General features: G+C 37.8%; 2 protein-coding genes across 3 annotated transcripts in view; one reads left to right on the top strand and one right to left on the bottom strand.

Moving 5' to 3' along the window:
- Positions 1 to 6,524: 6,524 nt before the first annotated feature.
- Positions 6,525 to 15,144, bottom strand: ddx19a (DEAD-box helicase 19a). The gene is made up of 12 exons (XM_067445673.1): positions 14,958 to 15,144; positions 14,439 to 14,493; positions 13,090 to 13,122; positions 12,710 to 12,845; positions 12,485 to 12,577; positions 11,107 to 11,209; positions 10,113 to 10,227; positions 9,857 to 10,034; positions 8,903 to 9,140; positions 8,657 to 8,819; positions 8,063 to 8,254; positions 6,525 to 7,540 (listed from the first exon to the last, which is right to left on the bottom strand). Exons 1-12 carry the CDS (start codon positions 15,012 to 15,014, stop codon positions 7,479 to 7,481), a joined length of 1,425 nt encoding a protein of 474 aa, XP_067301774.1. The 5' UTR covers positions 15,015 to 15,144; the 3' UTR covers positions 6,525 to 7,478.
- Positions 15,078 to 17,859, top strand: part of vwa5b1 (von Willebrand factor A domain containing 5B1) — a 63,729-nt gene continuing 60,947 nt past the window's right edge. The window contains exons 1-2 of one of the 2 annotated variants that reach the window (XM_067445671.1): positions 15,078 to 15,213; positions 16,747 to 16,780. The gene's annotated coding sequence lies outside the window, so the exon portion shown is untranslated. Of the gene's footprint in view, positions 15,214 to 16,746; positions 16,781 to 17,360; positions 17,652 to 17,859 lie in introns of those variants that run through there. The other variant, XM_067445670.1, reaches the window with a different exon arrangement.

The raw sequence follows: 17,859 nt of genomic DNA, 5'->3' as shown, positions 1-17,859 counted from the left end.
CGACACACATATCAGAGTTTTCAGCCACAACCTTACAAACAGGCTTGGAGGAAGGGCTCAGTAGTACCACCTTTTGACAAAAGTGTGTGTGCAGGGGGTGGGTTATTTTCACCTAAACTCAGTATATGTGTGTGTGCATACATACATACATACATACATATATATATATATATATATATATATATATATACAGTCTTGTTCAAAATAATAGCAGTACAATGTGACTAACCAGAATAATCAAGGTTTTTAGTATATTTTTTATTGCTACGTGGCAAACAAGTTACCAGTAGGTTCAGTAGATTGTCAGAAAACAAACAAGACCCAGCATTCATGATATGCACGCTCTTAAAGGGTCATGAAACCCCCCTGCTGCAGCGGTGTTTTTTCACACCTTCGATTTGAAAAGGCTTGTTAAAAGGGGAGTGGTCGACTGTGAAAAGGTGGGATGGTATTGTGTGGAAAGAGGGGATGGTTTGCATAAATAGGGGAGTGTCATTAGGTGCATTAAGATTAGCAATCCCAATAGCAGCAGTTACAGCGGTACTGAGACACTGTAGGCTACCACAGTGAGATTAAATGAGGGATGAGTACAGCGAATGAGAGAGCTATGTGGCGTGCAGCAGAGATCGCAAATCATTCAGCTCTTCATATTCAACCCAGCATAATTCAGTGAGAAATGAAAATAAATGTTATTCTGCATGACGAAATATTTTGCAAACGTGATAAAACTATATTTGTCCAAATATGCACGCTGTTTGGCAAGATGAACAACGCGCCGACGTGATAAGAGAACGTGAACCACCCAACATGCGATGAGATAGAGATGTGTAATTCTAGATCAGGGTAAAAGCGAAGGTGTTTGAGGCAAGTCTCAACCGCGCATCTGAAGCACAGAGCGACGCGCGCTGGGTTGCCGTGACGATCCGCGCTGTCTAACACTCGGCAGCTAAATCTATATCTGTCCAAATATGCAGCACACTGTTTCACTAAGAGCCCGAACACATGCGGTTTAGTGCATGGCAGTGACCACAAATAAAACGGAGAGGACGTGGCTTTTGTTCATTAGCCTACAGATTGGTTATTTTGCACTCCTGACATAGATAGTCAACGCTTGCAGGTTCGGCGTGCGATTCCTCAGGTGAATCTTACTTTACCGAGCCTTTGTAGCAAAGGCTTCCACAGACGGCGCCGGTTACAGCTCGCTCGGCGCCCTTACGTTACTTCGTATCAGCACAACGCCTAGCTTTCCTCCGTGACTTTTCCGCACGCTGCTTCCAAAACTTCCCCACCATATCTCTACAATAATGATGGAAGACGAGCCTGACAGAAGTGACTGTCTCATGCATATTAACTGAATTATCTTGTATGCATACAACTGCGCAGGGACTGGACTGAATGAGCTTTATGTCATGAATATATATCGAGAGTCGCTCGGAGCGGTCGACGTCAGCATGTGCCCAGCAGCCCATACATGGGCCGAAAAGCCCGAGCTGACGTCAGCATTTGTGACGTTGCTCCGACTAAGCTTTTCAAACCGGAAGACAGAAATCGCTCTGAAAAATGCAAAAATAACTATTTTCACATATGAATACCATTAATGAGTACCCTTAGTGTTTTCAATGATGTGCAGCCTATACATATCTGTTTACATCTCAAAAAAAGTGTTTTGGGGTTTCATGACCCTTTAAGGCTGTGCAATTGGGCAATTAGTTGAAAGGGGTGTGTTCAAAAAAATAGCAGTGTCTACCTTTGACTGTACAAACTCAAAACTATTTTGTACAAACATTTTTTTTTTTTCTGGGATCACTAAACTAATATTTAGTTGTATGACCACAGTTTTTTAAAACTGCTTGACATCTGTGTGGCATGGAGTCAACCAACTTGTGGCACCTCTCAGCTGTTATTCCACTCCATGATTCTTTAACAACATTCCACAATTCATTCACATTTCTTGGTTTTGCTTCAGAAACAGCATTTTTGATATCACCCCACAAGTTTTCAATTGGATTAAGGTCTGGAGATTGGGCTGGCCACTCCATAACATTAATTTTGTTGGTTTGGAACCAAGACTTTGCCCGTTTACTAGTGTGTTTTGGGTCAATGTCTTGTTGAAACAACCGTTTCAAGGGCATGTCCTCTTCAGCATAGGGCAACATGACCTCTTCAAGTATTTTAACATATGCAAACTGATCCATGATCCCTGGTATGCGATAAATAGGCCCAACACCATAGTAGGAGAAACATGCCCATATCATGATGCTTGCACCTCCATTCTTCACTGTCTTCACTGTGTACTGTGGCTTGAATTCAGAGTTTGGGGGTCGTCTCACAAACTGCCTGTGGCCCTTGGACCCAAAAAGAACAATTTTACTCTCATCAGTCCACAAAATGTTTCTCCATTTCTCTTTAGGCCAGTTGATGTGTTCTTTGGCAAATTGTAACCTCTTCTGCACATGCCTTTTTTTTTAACAGAGGGACTTTGCGGGGGATTCTTGAAAATAGATTAGCTTCACACAGACGTCTTCTAACTGTCACAGTACTTACAGGTAACTCCAGACTGTCTTTGATCATCCTGGAGGTGATCATTGGCTGAGCCTTTGCCATTCTGGTTATTGTTCTATTCATTTTGATGGTTGTCTTCCGTTTTCTTCCACGTCTCTCTGGTTTTGCTCTCCATTTTAAGGCATTGGAGATCATTTTAGCTGAACAGCCTATCATTTTTTGCACCTCTTTATAGGTTTTCCCCTCTCTAATCAACTTTTTAATCAAAGTACGCTGTTCTTCTGAACAATGTCTTGAACGACCCATTTTCCTCAGCTTTCAAATGCATGTTCAACAAGTGTTGGCTTCATCCTTAAATAGGGGCCACCTGATTCACACCTGTTTCTTCACAAAATTGATGACCTCAGTGATTGAATGCCACACTGCTATTTTTTTGAACACACCCCTTTCAACTAATTCAACTAATTGCCCAATTGCACAGCCTTAAGAGCGTGCATATCATAAATGCTGGGTCTCATTTGTTTTCTGAGAATCTACTGAACCTACTGGTAACTTGTTTGCCACGTAGCAATAAAAAAATATACGAAAACCTTGATTATTCTGGTTAGTCACATTGTACTGCTATTATTTTGAACAAGACTGTATATACACACACACATACAAACATACAGGTCCTTCTAAAAAAATAGCATATTGTGATAAAAGTTCATTTTTGTCCATAATGTAATGATAAAAATTAAAAAACTCAAAAAATTAGCATATCATGAAAAGGTTTCTTTAAACGAGCTATTAACCTAATCATCTGAATCAACTAATTATCTATAAACACCTGCAAAAGATTCCTGAGACTTTGTAGTTAATTACTCAAAACCACAATCATGGGTAAGACTGCCGACCTGACTGCTGTCCAGAAGGCCATCATTGACACCCTCAAGCGAGAGGGTAAGACATAGAAATAAGTTTCTGAACGAATAGGCTGTTCCCAGAGTGCTGCATCAAGGCACCTCTGTGGGTCACTTTAAGACCGATTCCAGACCTTGGGGGACCTGCAGAAGCAGTGGACTGAGTCTGGAGTAGAAACATCCAGAGCCACCGTGCACAGGCGTGTGCAGGAAATGGGCTACAGGTGCCGCATTCCCCAGGTCAAGCCACTTTTGGGCTACAGAGAAGCAGCACTGGACTGTTGCTCAGTGGTCCAAAGTACTTTTTTTGGTCATTAATGTCATTCGTAAATCAAGGTGCCAGAGTCTGGAGGAAGACGGAAATGTCCAAATGCCTTAAGTCCAGAGTCAAGTACCCACAGTCAGTGATGGTCTGGGGTGCCATGTCAGCTGCTGGTGTTGGTCCACTGCGTTTTATCAAGGGCAGGGGCAATGCAGCTAGCTATCAGGAGATTTTGGAGCACTTCATGCTTCCATCTGCTGAAAAGCTTTATGGAGATGAAGATTTGGTTTTTCAGCACGACCTGACACCTGCTCACAGTGCCAAAACCACTGGTAAATGGTTTACTGACCACGGTATGACTGTGCTCAATTGGCCTGCCAACTCTCCTGACCTGAACCCCATAGAGAATCTGTGGGATTTTGTGAAGAGAAAGTTGAGACGCAAGACCCAACACTCTGGATGAGCTTAAGGCCGCTATCGAAGCATCCTGGGCCTCCATAACACCTCAGCAGTGCCACAGGCTGATCGCCTCCATGCCACACCGCATTGAAGCAGTCATTTCTGCAAAAGGATTCCCGACCAAGTATTGAGTGCATAACTGAAAATAATGATTTGACGGTTGACTTTTTTTGTATTAAAAACACTTATTTTATTGGTCGGATGAAATATGCAAAAAAATGTGGGTTTTAATGAGCTGTATGCCAAAATCATCAGTATTAAAACAATAAAAGACCTGAAATATTTCAGTTGGTGTGCAATGAATCTAAAATATATGAAAGTTAAATTTGTATCATTACATTACGGAAAATAATGAACTTTATCACAATATGCTAATTTTTTTAGAAGGACCTGTATACTTTAGCTCCAACCAACAGGAAGTCAGATATTTTGGTTTGAATGTGGATTAAAAAAAAAAAAAAAAATCAGGCTCTGAATTTTAAAGTACTACTCTTAAGTGGTTTATTTGATTCACACCAAACATTTTTTTTACATGACGACAATATATAAAGATGCTAAATTTTGAACCAATATCGTATATCTCAAATTGTATAAATGAACGTCATCCAAATGATTTTAAAAAGGTCTTTTTACATTGACCCGGTTTAAATGCATATTGCCTGTCATGCAGTTGCGCTGAACAGGGATGCAAAAAATCTGTATGGTCAAAAAAGAGAGAGGTAATCGAAGCCCCTGCCCCATGGCAAATATCCAGATACTTACTTTGCCACCAACCCCTGCCCACCCCTATGGGCACAAAGTAAAATTAAATTCTGGAAATCTGTTGCAGTGGCAGATACCATAGACCAGTGTTGGTCTTCACTATTTTTTTTAGATGTCATTTTTTTTTAGGAAAGCCATGATAGGACAAAATCAATAGGAGTGCCACTTTTAGCAAAGTGTAAAAAGTTATATCCAATAGCATATCTGCATATCAATCTGTCATCCCCGAACATACAATATGCAATGCAATAAATACAAAAGGCAGATAGATAGTGGGTATGCATGCATAATATATTTTTTAATGTAAATTTTCTTTTAGTGCTGTCAATCGATTAAAACAATTAGATTAAATCACAATTAAAAACAAGTGTTTATATGTTTTTAATATATTTTGATGCAATCATTTTACAGTAAATGAAAGAGTATATTTGAAATATTTGTTCAATGGCATATTGATATTAAATTAAATATATATGAATTAAATATAGATTAATCAAGACGCCCTTTTTTTTCCTCTTTTTTCGTTTAAGTTCGTTTAAGACGTTATTTGATATGTGAATACTCGACAAAACTGAAATGTTGGCATAATTCTTTCTGTGAGTTATAGGTTTTTTTTAAGCACGAAAGAGAACTGCAATCTGGCACACTGTCGGCTTACGATGCTGGCACGTAACCCACGAATCCTAGTTGACAATGTGTATCATATGCATGTGAAAAGTAATTCTGGCGTATAAATTGGACGATAAATACAATTCATGTTATAGATATGGACTTCATGAGAATGTGTTCGTAGTTAAGAGCAGGAAAGATAGCCAAAACTGGCAACTCCACAGTGAGTGGACTTAAGGTCAGAGTTAGGTTAAATTTTCAAGTCTATATTTCAAACTTTTTTAATGCAGCTGTTTTGGGTATTTAAAAATAAATTTTAAAGTTATTTTAATAGATTTTATTTTATATTATTTACATTTTTAATTAATTATTTGTAATAGAGTAGGCAGTTTGAGTTTTTAATGGGTTATGTTATAGCCCTGCTTGTTTTTATTATATATTTGTATTGACTGCATGATCATTTCACCATATTATTTACTGCCATGCGAGCCGCAAATTAAGCTGGGCGAGCCGCGCAATGACACTGCCATAGACAGTAAAAGATACGCAGCAAGAAGAAACACCAGTGGTTCACACTTGCGCGCATAGTTACTGCTGTTTTGGTGTGCAGTGTCCTGATTTACTTAGCTCCTATTTACTGTTTGGTGGAGGCAATCCAGAATTACTTTTGGTGATCTGCACCATTCACACGTCACCCAAACTGACGTGAAAAAAGCGGGAGGCGCCGAAAAGCGTGCTTTTTTCATCCCTGGCTGAAGTCCCCAGGGCTCAGGCCTACCATCACTGCTTGCAGCTATATTTACTGTTTATTTCTTTATGCAAAATAATGATGTGTTAAAAGCAGATGCGTGTTAAAACATCTGCAAACTGTTAAAAGTGCTAAAAGTATTTTTCATAGTAAATGCAAGGAACTGGAAAGACCAAAAAAAAAGCAACAAAATAATAAAGTAGATAAATCCACACTAAGAGTATGTTACATTTAATGCTGGCAAGGAAGTGAAAATGATTGATAAGACCACACAGAAATGTGCCATCTGGTATTTTTATTATAATAAGAATATAGAGCAAACAACTATAAAACCCTAAATGCAGCTAATGTACAAAAAAACCTGAAATGCTAAATGCACTACCAAATGGGGTTCAGTCAAACAAAGTGCATTACTTTTGAGCAGCAAAAATGTAAACAAAGTAAAATAATTTTGCTTTTTGCAAACAAGAGTAGAGCAGCCATTCCTAACAATATAGCTACAATACAACAATCACTCTTCAGTAGCTCTTTATACTTTGTAAAAGTGCTGCATTTACTGCAACGGAACAAAATATGCTAGCAAATGTTCAAAAATTCAGTGCAACTAAAACTCAAACTAATATTTGGTCTTTCTGAACAGAACAACAACTCTTTCTTCTTCCAAAAGCTTAAATGGGGTTTGGCATCATTATACAATCACAATAATACTCTATTGTGTGTTTACACAATAATTCTCAAAACAAAACGTCTAAGTGTCTAAAGTGCTCAAGGAATGTTAGTGTTTCGAGTTGGTCTTAAGGGACTGCATAATTTGTGTACTTTATAATTTGGTGCAAATTTGTAGGCATGCTGAAATATAAAATTAATCTTTATCCTTACTGACTGTTCTTCTTAGATACGGTGATAGAATAAATACTGAAGTCTGTTCAATTGTAAGACCAAAGGGTAGTCGACTTGCTTCAGAATGCAACACTATGCAAGATATGCTTAATTAGTCAAGAAGATAACAGACAAAACTTTCTCCAGTAGGAATTAGTATTGCAATCCACTTCTAAATCAAAACATACTCAAACGCAAACTGATCCTGTAATAATAGAATCAAAACTATTTGGCATTAAGCTTGTCGAGTTAAAGCGCATTCTTTTAAATATTCGTCAAGTATTGTTGTAAACATTACAATGTAACAGCAGAACTGATTTTTAGGAAAATAACGTGGATTTCACTCTTCATTACTTCAGTTGGCGATTTTTTCAATTTCATCAAGATCATCCGTGTCCAGCCTCACAATTTTCTTATCTGTTGGGAGAAACAAACAAATAATTGAAACTATCTAAATTCTGAATTATAAAATAAATATAATATTACATTTGATTAATATGTTATTTATTCATTTGTAATTTATATACACTATGAACTAACATGAACAAACAATGAACAGCATTCACTAATACTAAAACGAATACATTAGTACATTTTAACAAATTAGACCTTATTATTAAGTGTTGCCGTTTTTGGTTCATTTTTTTCCCCTTACTTAATTTAGTACAAGACATTAAACTAAATGAAAAATAGAAATGTTGAAATAAAATATTTACAGAAATAGCTCTATTTAATAGTTTTAATTAAATATTTTTTGTTTTTTCATAATTAATTATAATATATACACACATTCCCATTCTCTTTGATAGGAAAGTGCATCCAAACTTTTGACTTGTAGTGTGTATATGATAATTGAAATGTTCAGAATAAATAATTTCTGTAATTCATTAAAAATAAAAACGATTGGGTGAACTATTCTTTTAAGATATATAGACTTACTAAAATGCCTCTCGTATGTCTTGAGAATCTCCATGCTGCGCTGACTGTCCACCATGTTGACAGCGAGTCCTCTCTTGCCAAAGCGTCCAGTCCTACCGATCCGGTGGAGGTACGTTTCGTTGTCTGGATTGCTATCTTTGTCCAGTGGAAGGTCAAAGTTGATCACCACTGACACTTGTTCAACATCAATACCTGTGAACGGACAGCTTGATTATTTAAAGACGGCACAATTTACACATAGGCCCTGTTCACACTGGTATTAAGAAGCATCACAAGTGGAGCACACCCCTAAGTATCTGAAAAAGCAGATACATTTATCTAACCATAGAGTCTCCCCTCGAAGAAATCAGGCCAGAAGTGGTTGAAAGTGGACAAAGAAGATGGATTAAAACACCAGGTGTAAACAGGATGTCTCCTCGTCGCCTACTTGTGATCCGATCAACCAAAACACATCTTAATACCAGGTGTAAACCAAGCCATAGATGAGTTACTTACAAATAATTCATATTTTGGTTAAAATAGCATATTTTATAAAGGATGTAAAAATACAGCTTTGCATCTGATTAGATACATGTTATTAGGTAGTGGACTTGCCTCTTGCACAGACATTGGTAGTAATGAGAACTTTCTCCTTGCCATCTCTGAAACGTTCAATAACTGCGGCTCTCTGCTCAACCACCATTTCCCCGCTGAGGAGCGCCACCTGGTGGCCCTCTTTAGACAGCTGGCCAGCAAGCCAGTTGGCTGTTTTTCGAGTCTGAGAAAAGACAACAACATGAGATGATTGGGTGAAAGAAACAACAAAACACTGAAATATCAACCAGAGGCAAACAGACTCACATGACAGAAGATCATTGCTTGTGCGATAGTGATGGCTCCGTAGATATTACAGAGCGCGTTGAGCTTGTCCTCCTTGCTGTTGCAGAGCACATAGTACTGCTTGATAGTGTCCAGGGTCTCCTCTTCTCGTTTTAGCTTGATAATGTTGGGATCCGGCACGACCCGCTCTGCAAACTTCCACACAGAGTCCTCAAAGGTGGCAGAGAAAAGTAACATCTGACAACCTTTGGACAGCATTCTGTAAGAGACAAGAAACAGAAACCTTTTACACTCAATCTCATGCTAAACCATGTTGCCACTTCTTTGAATTTTAAGCCAGTATATCTGAAGGATAAATCTGTTGGTATTTTTGTAAAAATATCCAAAAGGATTAGCAGATTTGTGCTAAAAAAACACACACAAAAAACAACAAATGCTGAGCTTTAATGACTAATTTAATTCAATTACATTTCATGACAAAATATCAAGCTGTGTAAAGAGTAAAAGACTTTTCTTGCAGAAAGCTCTCAAATTTAATCAAAAATATCTTCATTTGTGTTCCAAAGATAAATGAAAGTGGACCCGGAAGGAGTGATAAAGACAGAATTTTAATTTTGGGGTAAACAATCTCTTTAAATGTCAAAGTCAAATGATAGAATATTTTTGAAGATACATAATTTTGTAACTTGACACAGTCATAAAGGTCTACATGTGTATCTCCATTCATAATATCAATTCCTGTTTTTTTTTACATGACAACAAAAGGGGATCCTTCATGTAGGTTTTAAAATTAAATAAAAAATCTCAAATATTAACAGTATCTTAAAAGAAAAATGACTAACTATCTAATTAAGTAATACTAATCTCTCACAAACACACACACAATCATTATAGATCATGTAAACATCAGTCTGTCTTTGTGCAATTGCCTGCAAGGTTTGAAAGCCAGTTCTCCAAACACTGGGGAAAGTTCACCTCTGAATGCGGATGCTCTGGTCTTGGTGTCCCTGTGTGGCGATCATGACATCAGCCTCGTCCAGAACAAACACTTTGATCTTTTTCGGGTCGATGAACTTCAGCTTGAGGCACCAGTCCAGAACCGTCCCAGGTGTGCCGATGACGATCTGCTCCTTGATCTTAACGCCACGCTCCACTGACAGAGGGCACAGCAGCCATCACGCATTTACATCTGGTTTACACAATATTCTGAGGCTTAATTTGAGCCACTTACTTTTATGTCCTCGAACAGCATACGCCAGTTTAACTTCAGGATAAAACTTGCCCATTTGCTCGATGACTTTACCCGTCTGCAGAGCGAGCTCATATGTGGGAGAAATGCACAAACACTGGAAGAAAGACACAGATCGAACAACAAAGCATTATTAAAATTAAATTGCGTTATTAAACCGCATTACCTATTAAAATATGCACTAATTTGCATAAATGTCCAGAACAGAAATGTGAACATTGGATCAAACTAATTCTTGTTTCATTTTGTTGACATTTTTTAAAGGTTTTAACAGAGGCGATGAATAGCTATTTTTAATTACTCCATAAATTAGACAATACTGTCAACAGTTAGAAAAATAAAATAGTCACCATATTGTTTAGGAATAAAATATTGTATAAATCAGGGAAATAATTATGAACAAACCCCTCTGTAAATACCTTCAGAATTGATAGGAATAAAACTGTAAAGTTGAAGGTATGTTAGGGGTGTGAACCTACATGGTTCGATTATGATTATCATGTCATTGATTCGGTTCAATTCGATATCACTATGCATTGACGGTTCGCTGCATCCTCATGTATACAATTTTGTCAGTCAGTTATATGAACAAAACTTAAGATTAAAAAAAATTAGTAATAAAGGCATCGTAAAAATAAATAATCGAGTGTCTAATCCAAACCCAAGTCTTCTGAAGAGACATGAACAATGGCTTATGATGAACACATTTACAACGACGTACATACTGTAGTAAACACGGACGTTCAGATGATGGCGTGATGCGCAGAAACATTGTGAGTATACGAGTATGACAACAAGTGAAGCGAGTAAACGCAGAATTAAAATTCTTAGATGAGCTAAACATTTACAGTTTGAGAGCGGTCAAACACTTAAATGTGTATTTCAGATGTTTTCTTTCCAATAGTCTGAAAGAAAAGTTATGGAAGTAAAATGGCCTAAAATCTCAGAATTGGTGAATCTCAGTTTTCTAACTCACCTGAGGCCATTTTAAGCCTGGGTCCACATGACTGAGCATGGCCAGCACGAAGGCAGCTGTTTTACCAGTCCCAGACTGCGACTGAGCGATCAGATTTTGAGGTCTGAGAGTGAAGGAAACAGTCCATTCATATGAGTGCTATATGAAATTTATTTCACATTTATACTCTCTGAGATTTCACATAACACATTTTATAATAGTCAAATATTGTGCATCAAATATCCAATATGTTTCATTCTTCCTTTAGTTAAATAAAATAAATTCCAATTGTGTGTGTGTGTGTATGTATATATATATATATATATATATATACATACACACACACACACGCATACAGGTCCTTCTCAAAAAAATTGCATATTGTAATAAAGTTCATTATTTTCCATAATGTAATGATAAAAATTAAACTTTCATATATTTTAGATTCACTGCACACCAACTGAAATATTTCAGGTCTTTTATTGTTTTAATACTGATGATTTTGGCATACAGCTCATGAAAACCCAAAATTCCTATCTCAAAAAATTAGCGTATTTCATCCGACCAATAAAAGAAAAGTGTTTTTAATACAAAAAAGTCAACCTTTAAATAATTATGTTCAGTTATGCACTCAATACTTGGTCGGGAATCCTTTTGCAGAAATGACTGCTTCAATGCGGCGTGCCATGGAGGCGATCAGCCTGTGGCACTGCTGAGGTGAAACAGTATGCTTATTTATTTACCCGCCACGGTGGCCAGTAGGTGAAGCGAGTTTACCCGCCACAACTCAAAATCACCCGCATTTGGCTGGTGGCGGGTGCTAATTTCCATCCCTGTCTGACACCTTCCTGCCAGCATTAACTTCTTGTGCAATTTGAGCTACAGTAGCATCATGTCCGTTTGATCGGACCACACGGGCCGGTTCACAACTGTTCCTTCACTTTCGGTAGATACTGACCACTCCAGACTAAGAATACCTCACAAGAGCTGCAGTTTTGGAGATGCTCTGACCCCGTTGTCTAGCCAACACAATTTGTCCCTTGTCAAACTCACTCAAATTCTTACACCTGCCCATTTTTCTTGCTTTCAACATCAACTTTGAGGAAAAAATGTTCACTTGCTACCTAATATATCCCACTCACTAACAGGTGCCACAATGAAGAGATAATCAGTGTTATTCACTACACAAGTCAAAATGTTATGCCTGATATATAAATACACACACACACACACACCTTTTACATTAAATTCTTATTATGGAGCCTGCCAGAAGTGATTTTGTTTTTATACTGAGTGTTTGGAGCCAAAGGGGCTCGAGTGCAATTCAGTTTTTGCTACAAACACTCAATATGACATCTGTATTCAACTCAAATCTAATGTAAAAAATATGTGGACGTACGGTTCAGCGAGCATCATGGGAAGGGCATTCTCTTGGATTTTAGATGGTCTGTTGAAGCCCATTTCATAGACGCCTTTCAGCAACTGAGGTTTCCTGAGTGACACAAGTAAAAACTAATAAAACACATGCAAGCCACCTGAGAGGTGTCTTAACCTCCAAATATAGCACAATGTCTAACCCCACCCCCCAGATGTAATTGCTTTAACACTCATATGCAGTACTCACAGTCTCAGCTCCTCGAAGGTCTTGACTGAATACAGTGGGGAGTTTGGGTCTCTCTGAAGAACCTCCACTTGGTTTGTGTTGTTGACCACATTGCTTCTGATCAACTTATTAAGGAGAGACTGTGTGGCTTTGTCCTCTAAAATGGTATATTAAGAAAGAAGCAGACTTAATAGGAAGTTTTTGTTTTTTTGTTTTTTTACTCTCAGTCTATAAAGTTTAGGTGTCATTTGAATAAATACCTTAAGATGCAACCACACACTTTTTAGATTATTTAAATAGCAGATTTAACATCAGAATAATTCACAATAGCACTAAATGTGTATTAAGCAAATAAATTTGCTGTTTTTTTTAATGGCAACTGTAATGATTTAAAGATGAACCTTTTTCCTCTTCATCAGATTTGTCACCATTATCTGCAGGAGGGAAAAAATTACATGTTAGAAAATGTGAAGAAATCTTTTAATGCAATTATTGTTAACAGTTATCTTTTTTAACAACACATCTCTATACCGTTTCAAACCTGTGTGCCTTTATACTTTAGACAGAGGAACATAAAGGGGACATTTTGAGACTGGTGGTTTCTTCTACCAAGAACCAGATCATTTTAACTCATGTCAGAAGCCACGCCCGTGTCCAATACGTCACATTGTGTCTCTCCCAGTCCCTGTTTCACCCTGGAAACCTGATGTTTTATGCAAGTTTCCGATTGAAAGGGTTTTTTGAGTCGTAAGGGTAGGTTTTGCGTGGGTTTTGGCCATTAGGTTGAGAGGGTTTTGGTGTAAGAGTGGGTTTTAGGTGGGTTTCAGCGTACGGGTAAGTTCTGAGTGGGTTTCAGGCGTAAGGGTAGGTTTTTGGTGGGTTCCGGGTGTAAGGGTAGATTTTAGGCATAAAGGTAGGTTTTCGGTGGGTTTCGGGAGTAAAGGTAGGTTTTCGGTGGGTTTCAAGCGTTAGGGTAGGTTTTTGGTGGGTCGGGTGTAAGAGTAGATTTTAGGCATAAAGGTAGGTTTTCGGTGGGTTTCGGGAGTAAAGGTAGGTTTTCAGTGGGTTTCAAGCGTTAGGGTAGGTTTTCAGTGGGTTTGGGGCATAAGGAAAGGTTTTAGGTGGGTTGTGTTTTTTTTAGCTTATTGTTTTAAAAAGATGGTTGCTAGGAAAATCTGACAAGCAACTTTGTTTCTTTACACTTATGGTTGCTGTTTTCTCCAAAACATCAATTGACTGCCGTTGATTGACATGTGACGTTGTAAATGCAATCATTGATAGTTAGTAGATGTAAATGGCCACATTTTCACAAACAATGCCACCAACAGAGATGTACAGAGATGGAGAGGAAACATGGGAGATGATGGATGGTGCAGGGAGGAGAGGGACCTACGTTTTATAATGTATTAATCATTCGACTATAATTTAAAAAAAACAAAACAAGTAGGCCAATACTAATACTTTCTTCTTTTCCATCTACAAAACTGTGCATGCCCCCCTGCTTTGTTGCAATTTGATGTTTCTATTTTTGCTTTTCAAACAGAGTGGTCTCGGTTTAGTATGTTGCAGGTTCATTTATTGATAAGAAATAATTTATAATTAATATTATTGATATGAGGGTGTGTGTTGAAGACTTCATTTGTCAAAGGTTCTCTTATTGTGTTCCGCAGAAGTCATACAGGTTTGGAACTACATTTCAATTTCTGGGTGGATTGTTTTGATGCGATATAATAATGCAAAACGTTAATACCATTAGTCTCACGTAAAGATGCATCTCCTGCTTCCCTAATCCGCGACTTCCCAATCTGTTCAAATTAAAACCACAGAATTTACAGTTTTAGAACAAATAAAGTCAATATCCACTAAAGAACATTCACAAATTAAGCATTTGTCAATAGCAACGTCTTAAATTGATTAAACAACAGTCAATGATTTATAGTACTTTACGTATATTTGATGCTAGTTTAAGTGCTAGCTAGCCATAAAAGACACGTTAATGTAAATTACTCAAACACTAACTAGCTTTTAAACAGCACAGGCAGAAATCTTAACTTCAAAGTTAAGTGGTTCAAAGTCAAACTGTAGTCACTAAAACTGATATAGATTTAAAATCTCATACAGGCTCTAGCAATTTGATGGTAAAAACGTGTTAGGACGTTTTAAACGCGGCTGTGACATTCACGTGGATTTGAGACCCAGCCAATCCCTGACTCACCGCCGCTAGTGCCCTAATCCATTACAACACAATTAAAATCTAATTTTCACTCACAGATTTGACTGTAGACTCTTGTTCGTCTACAGCTAGAGCCCACGAATCGGTTGACATGGCTTCTGTCGCAGATGTACGAACTAATAAACTCTTTTGATAAGTCTTCAGATGAGATGTCCACTTCACTTGACTCAGCTTCGCGAGAACGCGCAAACTGCCAGCGCGCGCATTGAACGGTGTCCGACTCCGGCCGGAAGTCAGCACAAGATACCCAGTTCCAGTTTACTATTCACCTCAAACTCTTTGACTTTCATATGTAAGTATTTGTGTTGTAGTCTAAACCAGATTTAAAGTCATCACACGACACCCAGTTCCAGTTTAATATTCACTGCAAACTATTTCATGTGTAAGTATATTGTAGTATAAACCAGGTTTAAAGTCAACAATACCCAATTCCAGTTTACTATTCACTGCAAACTATTTCATGTGTAAGTATGTAATCGTATAAACCAGGTTTAAAGTCAAAACACGATACCCAGTTCCAGTTTACTGCTAACTATTAGGCTAGTGTGTAAGGATTTTGTAGTCTAAGACAGATTTAAAGTCTAGTTCAAGTTTACTATCCACTGCAAACTATTTCATGTGTAAGTATCTGTATTGTAGTATAAACCAGATTTAAAGTCAACACTCCCAGTTCCAGTTTACTGCAAACTATTAGGTTAATGTGTAAGGATTTTGTTGTCTAAGCCAGATTTAAATCATCAATCTGTGCAGACTAATATCACAACATTTTGCACTGCCTTTATTGTTTGGCGTCACAGAAGCCTATGCTAAACCATTTCTTATTTTTTACGCGTTAGGTTTGGTCCTCCAAAGCGTACACACACGGTAAATAAATATTAAACATTGGAACACACACAGTATTTCACATGTAGTTTATGTTATAATGTTTTATTTTACATCTGGTTAGGCTATTTATGAATTCTGCCTGGTAAGTTTAAATTCCAGTATATTCATATGGAAATTATTACAGGAATGAGTTTTCTAAGCATTAAAATTTTTCTCCTCTGAATATAAATCACATTTAATTTAAATACAAAATTTACTTTAAAATGATGAAGAAAAATAATTATATTATAAGACTGTGTAACACTAACTGTGGTGTTTTGGAAGAAATAGTAGACACTATATAGGGAGCGAAGGCATACACATTGTGTTTCGGCTACTCATTTCTTGAATTATACCTTTGTCATATAGGAAAACATAGTTGCATTCGTGTAACCATGGTAATAAGGAGACATGCAGGTTTTTGTCAGTGGTTACTATGGTCTTATGAGAAATATCACAGTTAAATTATGGTCACTGTGTAAGTGATTTCCATTAAAATATTTAAAATCTTCTTCTGACCCAATTAAAGCCCAGTGTACAGATGCTATCAAAGCTATCAAGTTTCCCATATTTTGTACTTTCATCGATTTAGCAGATGATTTTATTGGAATACAAGAAAAGATTTATCGGGGAGAAATCGTGTATTGTCGGTTCTCATAAACCTAAGAAAGGTCAAGATGCTTCAACCTGATACCTTAGTGTTACAAATTATTAATTTATTAATTAAGGTGCTTTGGGTATTTTTTTCTGCTACTTGCAATCTTGTATTTGTCTCAAATACATTTGTACACTACAGGCTATATGGTTGTGTTTATTTCTTAGGAATCGAATGCTTGTGTTCAAAGATTCTTTATTTTTTTAAATGATCATCATGTAGCTGATGTTTATGACTTGCATCCATAGCTTTTTAGATATTTATTTTTTTGCCGTTGTATTTGACACGTTATTTTCTTTATTGCAGATGAAATAATCAACAGCAACTACTGCATCCCTCGGTAAGTCTCAGCAGATGAGATAAGAGACATTCAGAGAGCGAGTAACAGAGAAAGAGAGACAGTAAATAGCACATGTTAATTTAATTGAGAAACAGAAGCTGAGATTTAAGCCAAGGCAGTGCACATCACTAGACACACACACACACACACACACACACACACAGACACTTTCTCCAAACAACCTGTTGTCTTTTGAGAAGCCCTGGAGGCTCCATATTGATCGTCATGGTTACATCCTCTGCAAAAGCAGATTAATCACACATGCCACGGTCATATTGAAATCAAGATAGTGAGCTTAGTAGTCACTGGAGGGAAAACATGAATGATGGAAGGACGGACAAAGACAGAGAAGGACATCTATGCATGTTGAATCCTTCGCATGATCTATGATCTCTCGCCCTTCCCTCGTTTCCCCCATGCATGGTGTTGCATTTCAGCCCGTGGTGCCCCGGCTATCAAATAGGATACATGAATGGGCTCTCGTCACTGATTACGGAGAGACAGAGAGGTGGGGGAGTGGGTAGGTGGGTGGTACAGATGCTGAGGGGAGAATTGAGCGTTGGTGGGGGGTGCTGGGGTTCCTGTTAATCTGTTGCACAGGACAAGCTCTCGCTTCCAGCTTCCAGCGCCTGTGTTTCTGCCACAGCTTCTCTGAGCTTCATAACCACATGTTGCTGTGCTGATTGACTGCGTTAACGTTCCTCCAGCTGCTTCTATATCTGTCGGTCTCTCTACCTCCCTCCCATCTTTGTTCTGCTCAGTTGTTGTGTTCATCTCCAAGAGGTAGAGAGCTTTCCGGAGTTGCAGCCGATTATTTTGGAAATCTCAAATGCAGGCGTCGAGAGAGAATTGTGACTGCTGCAGATGTGAGGTAAGAGTCATGCTTTGCAAAAAAGTGCATGAGGAACTCAAAGGGTTCAATTAGGCTGAAAGCTTATGGTGAAGTAGGAGGCATTTCGTTTTAGGTTTGAGATGAATTTGGGAAGTGTTTCGAAAAACCTCTAAAAGAGATTTCACAACCTAGCAAAGTGATGCATCTGTAGTCAGTTGATGGAGATGCAGGATCAACAGGTGGTTGT

The sequence above is a fragment of the Pseudorasbora parva genome, chromosome 6 (genome assembly GCF_024679245.1).
Source record: "Pseudorasbora parva isolate DD20220531a chromosome 6, ASM2467924v1, whole genome shotgun sequence".
Classification (NCBI taxonomy): domain Eukaryota; kingdom Metazoa; phylum Chordata; class Actinopteri; order Cypriniformes; family Gobionidae; genus Pseudorasbora; species Pseudorasbora parva.
This window is presented reverse-complemented; position numbering and strand designations above follow the sequence as displayed.

Coding starts and splice junctions, on each gene's coding strand:
- ddx19a (XM_067445673.1), bottom strand. CDS start 15,014: ATGTCAACCGATTCGTGGGCTCTAGCTGTAGACGAACAAGAGTCTACA. Junction 12,578..12,709: donor ACCTTCGAGGAGCTGAGACT/GTGAGTACTGCA, acceptor TGTGTCACTCAG/GAAACCTCAGTTGCTGAAAG. Junction 7,541..8,062: donor GACATACGAGAGGCATTTTA/GTAAGTCTATAT, acceptor TTCTCCCAACAG/ATAAGAAAATTGTGAGGCTG.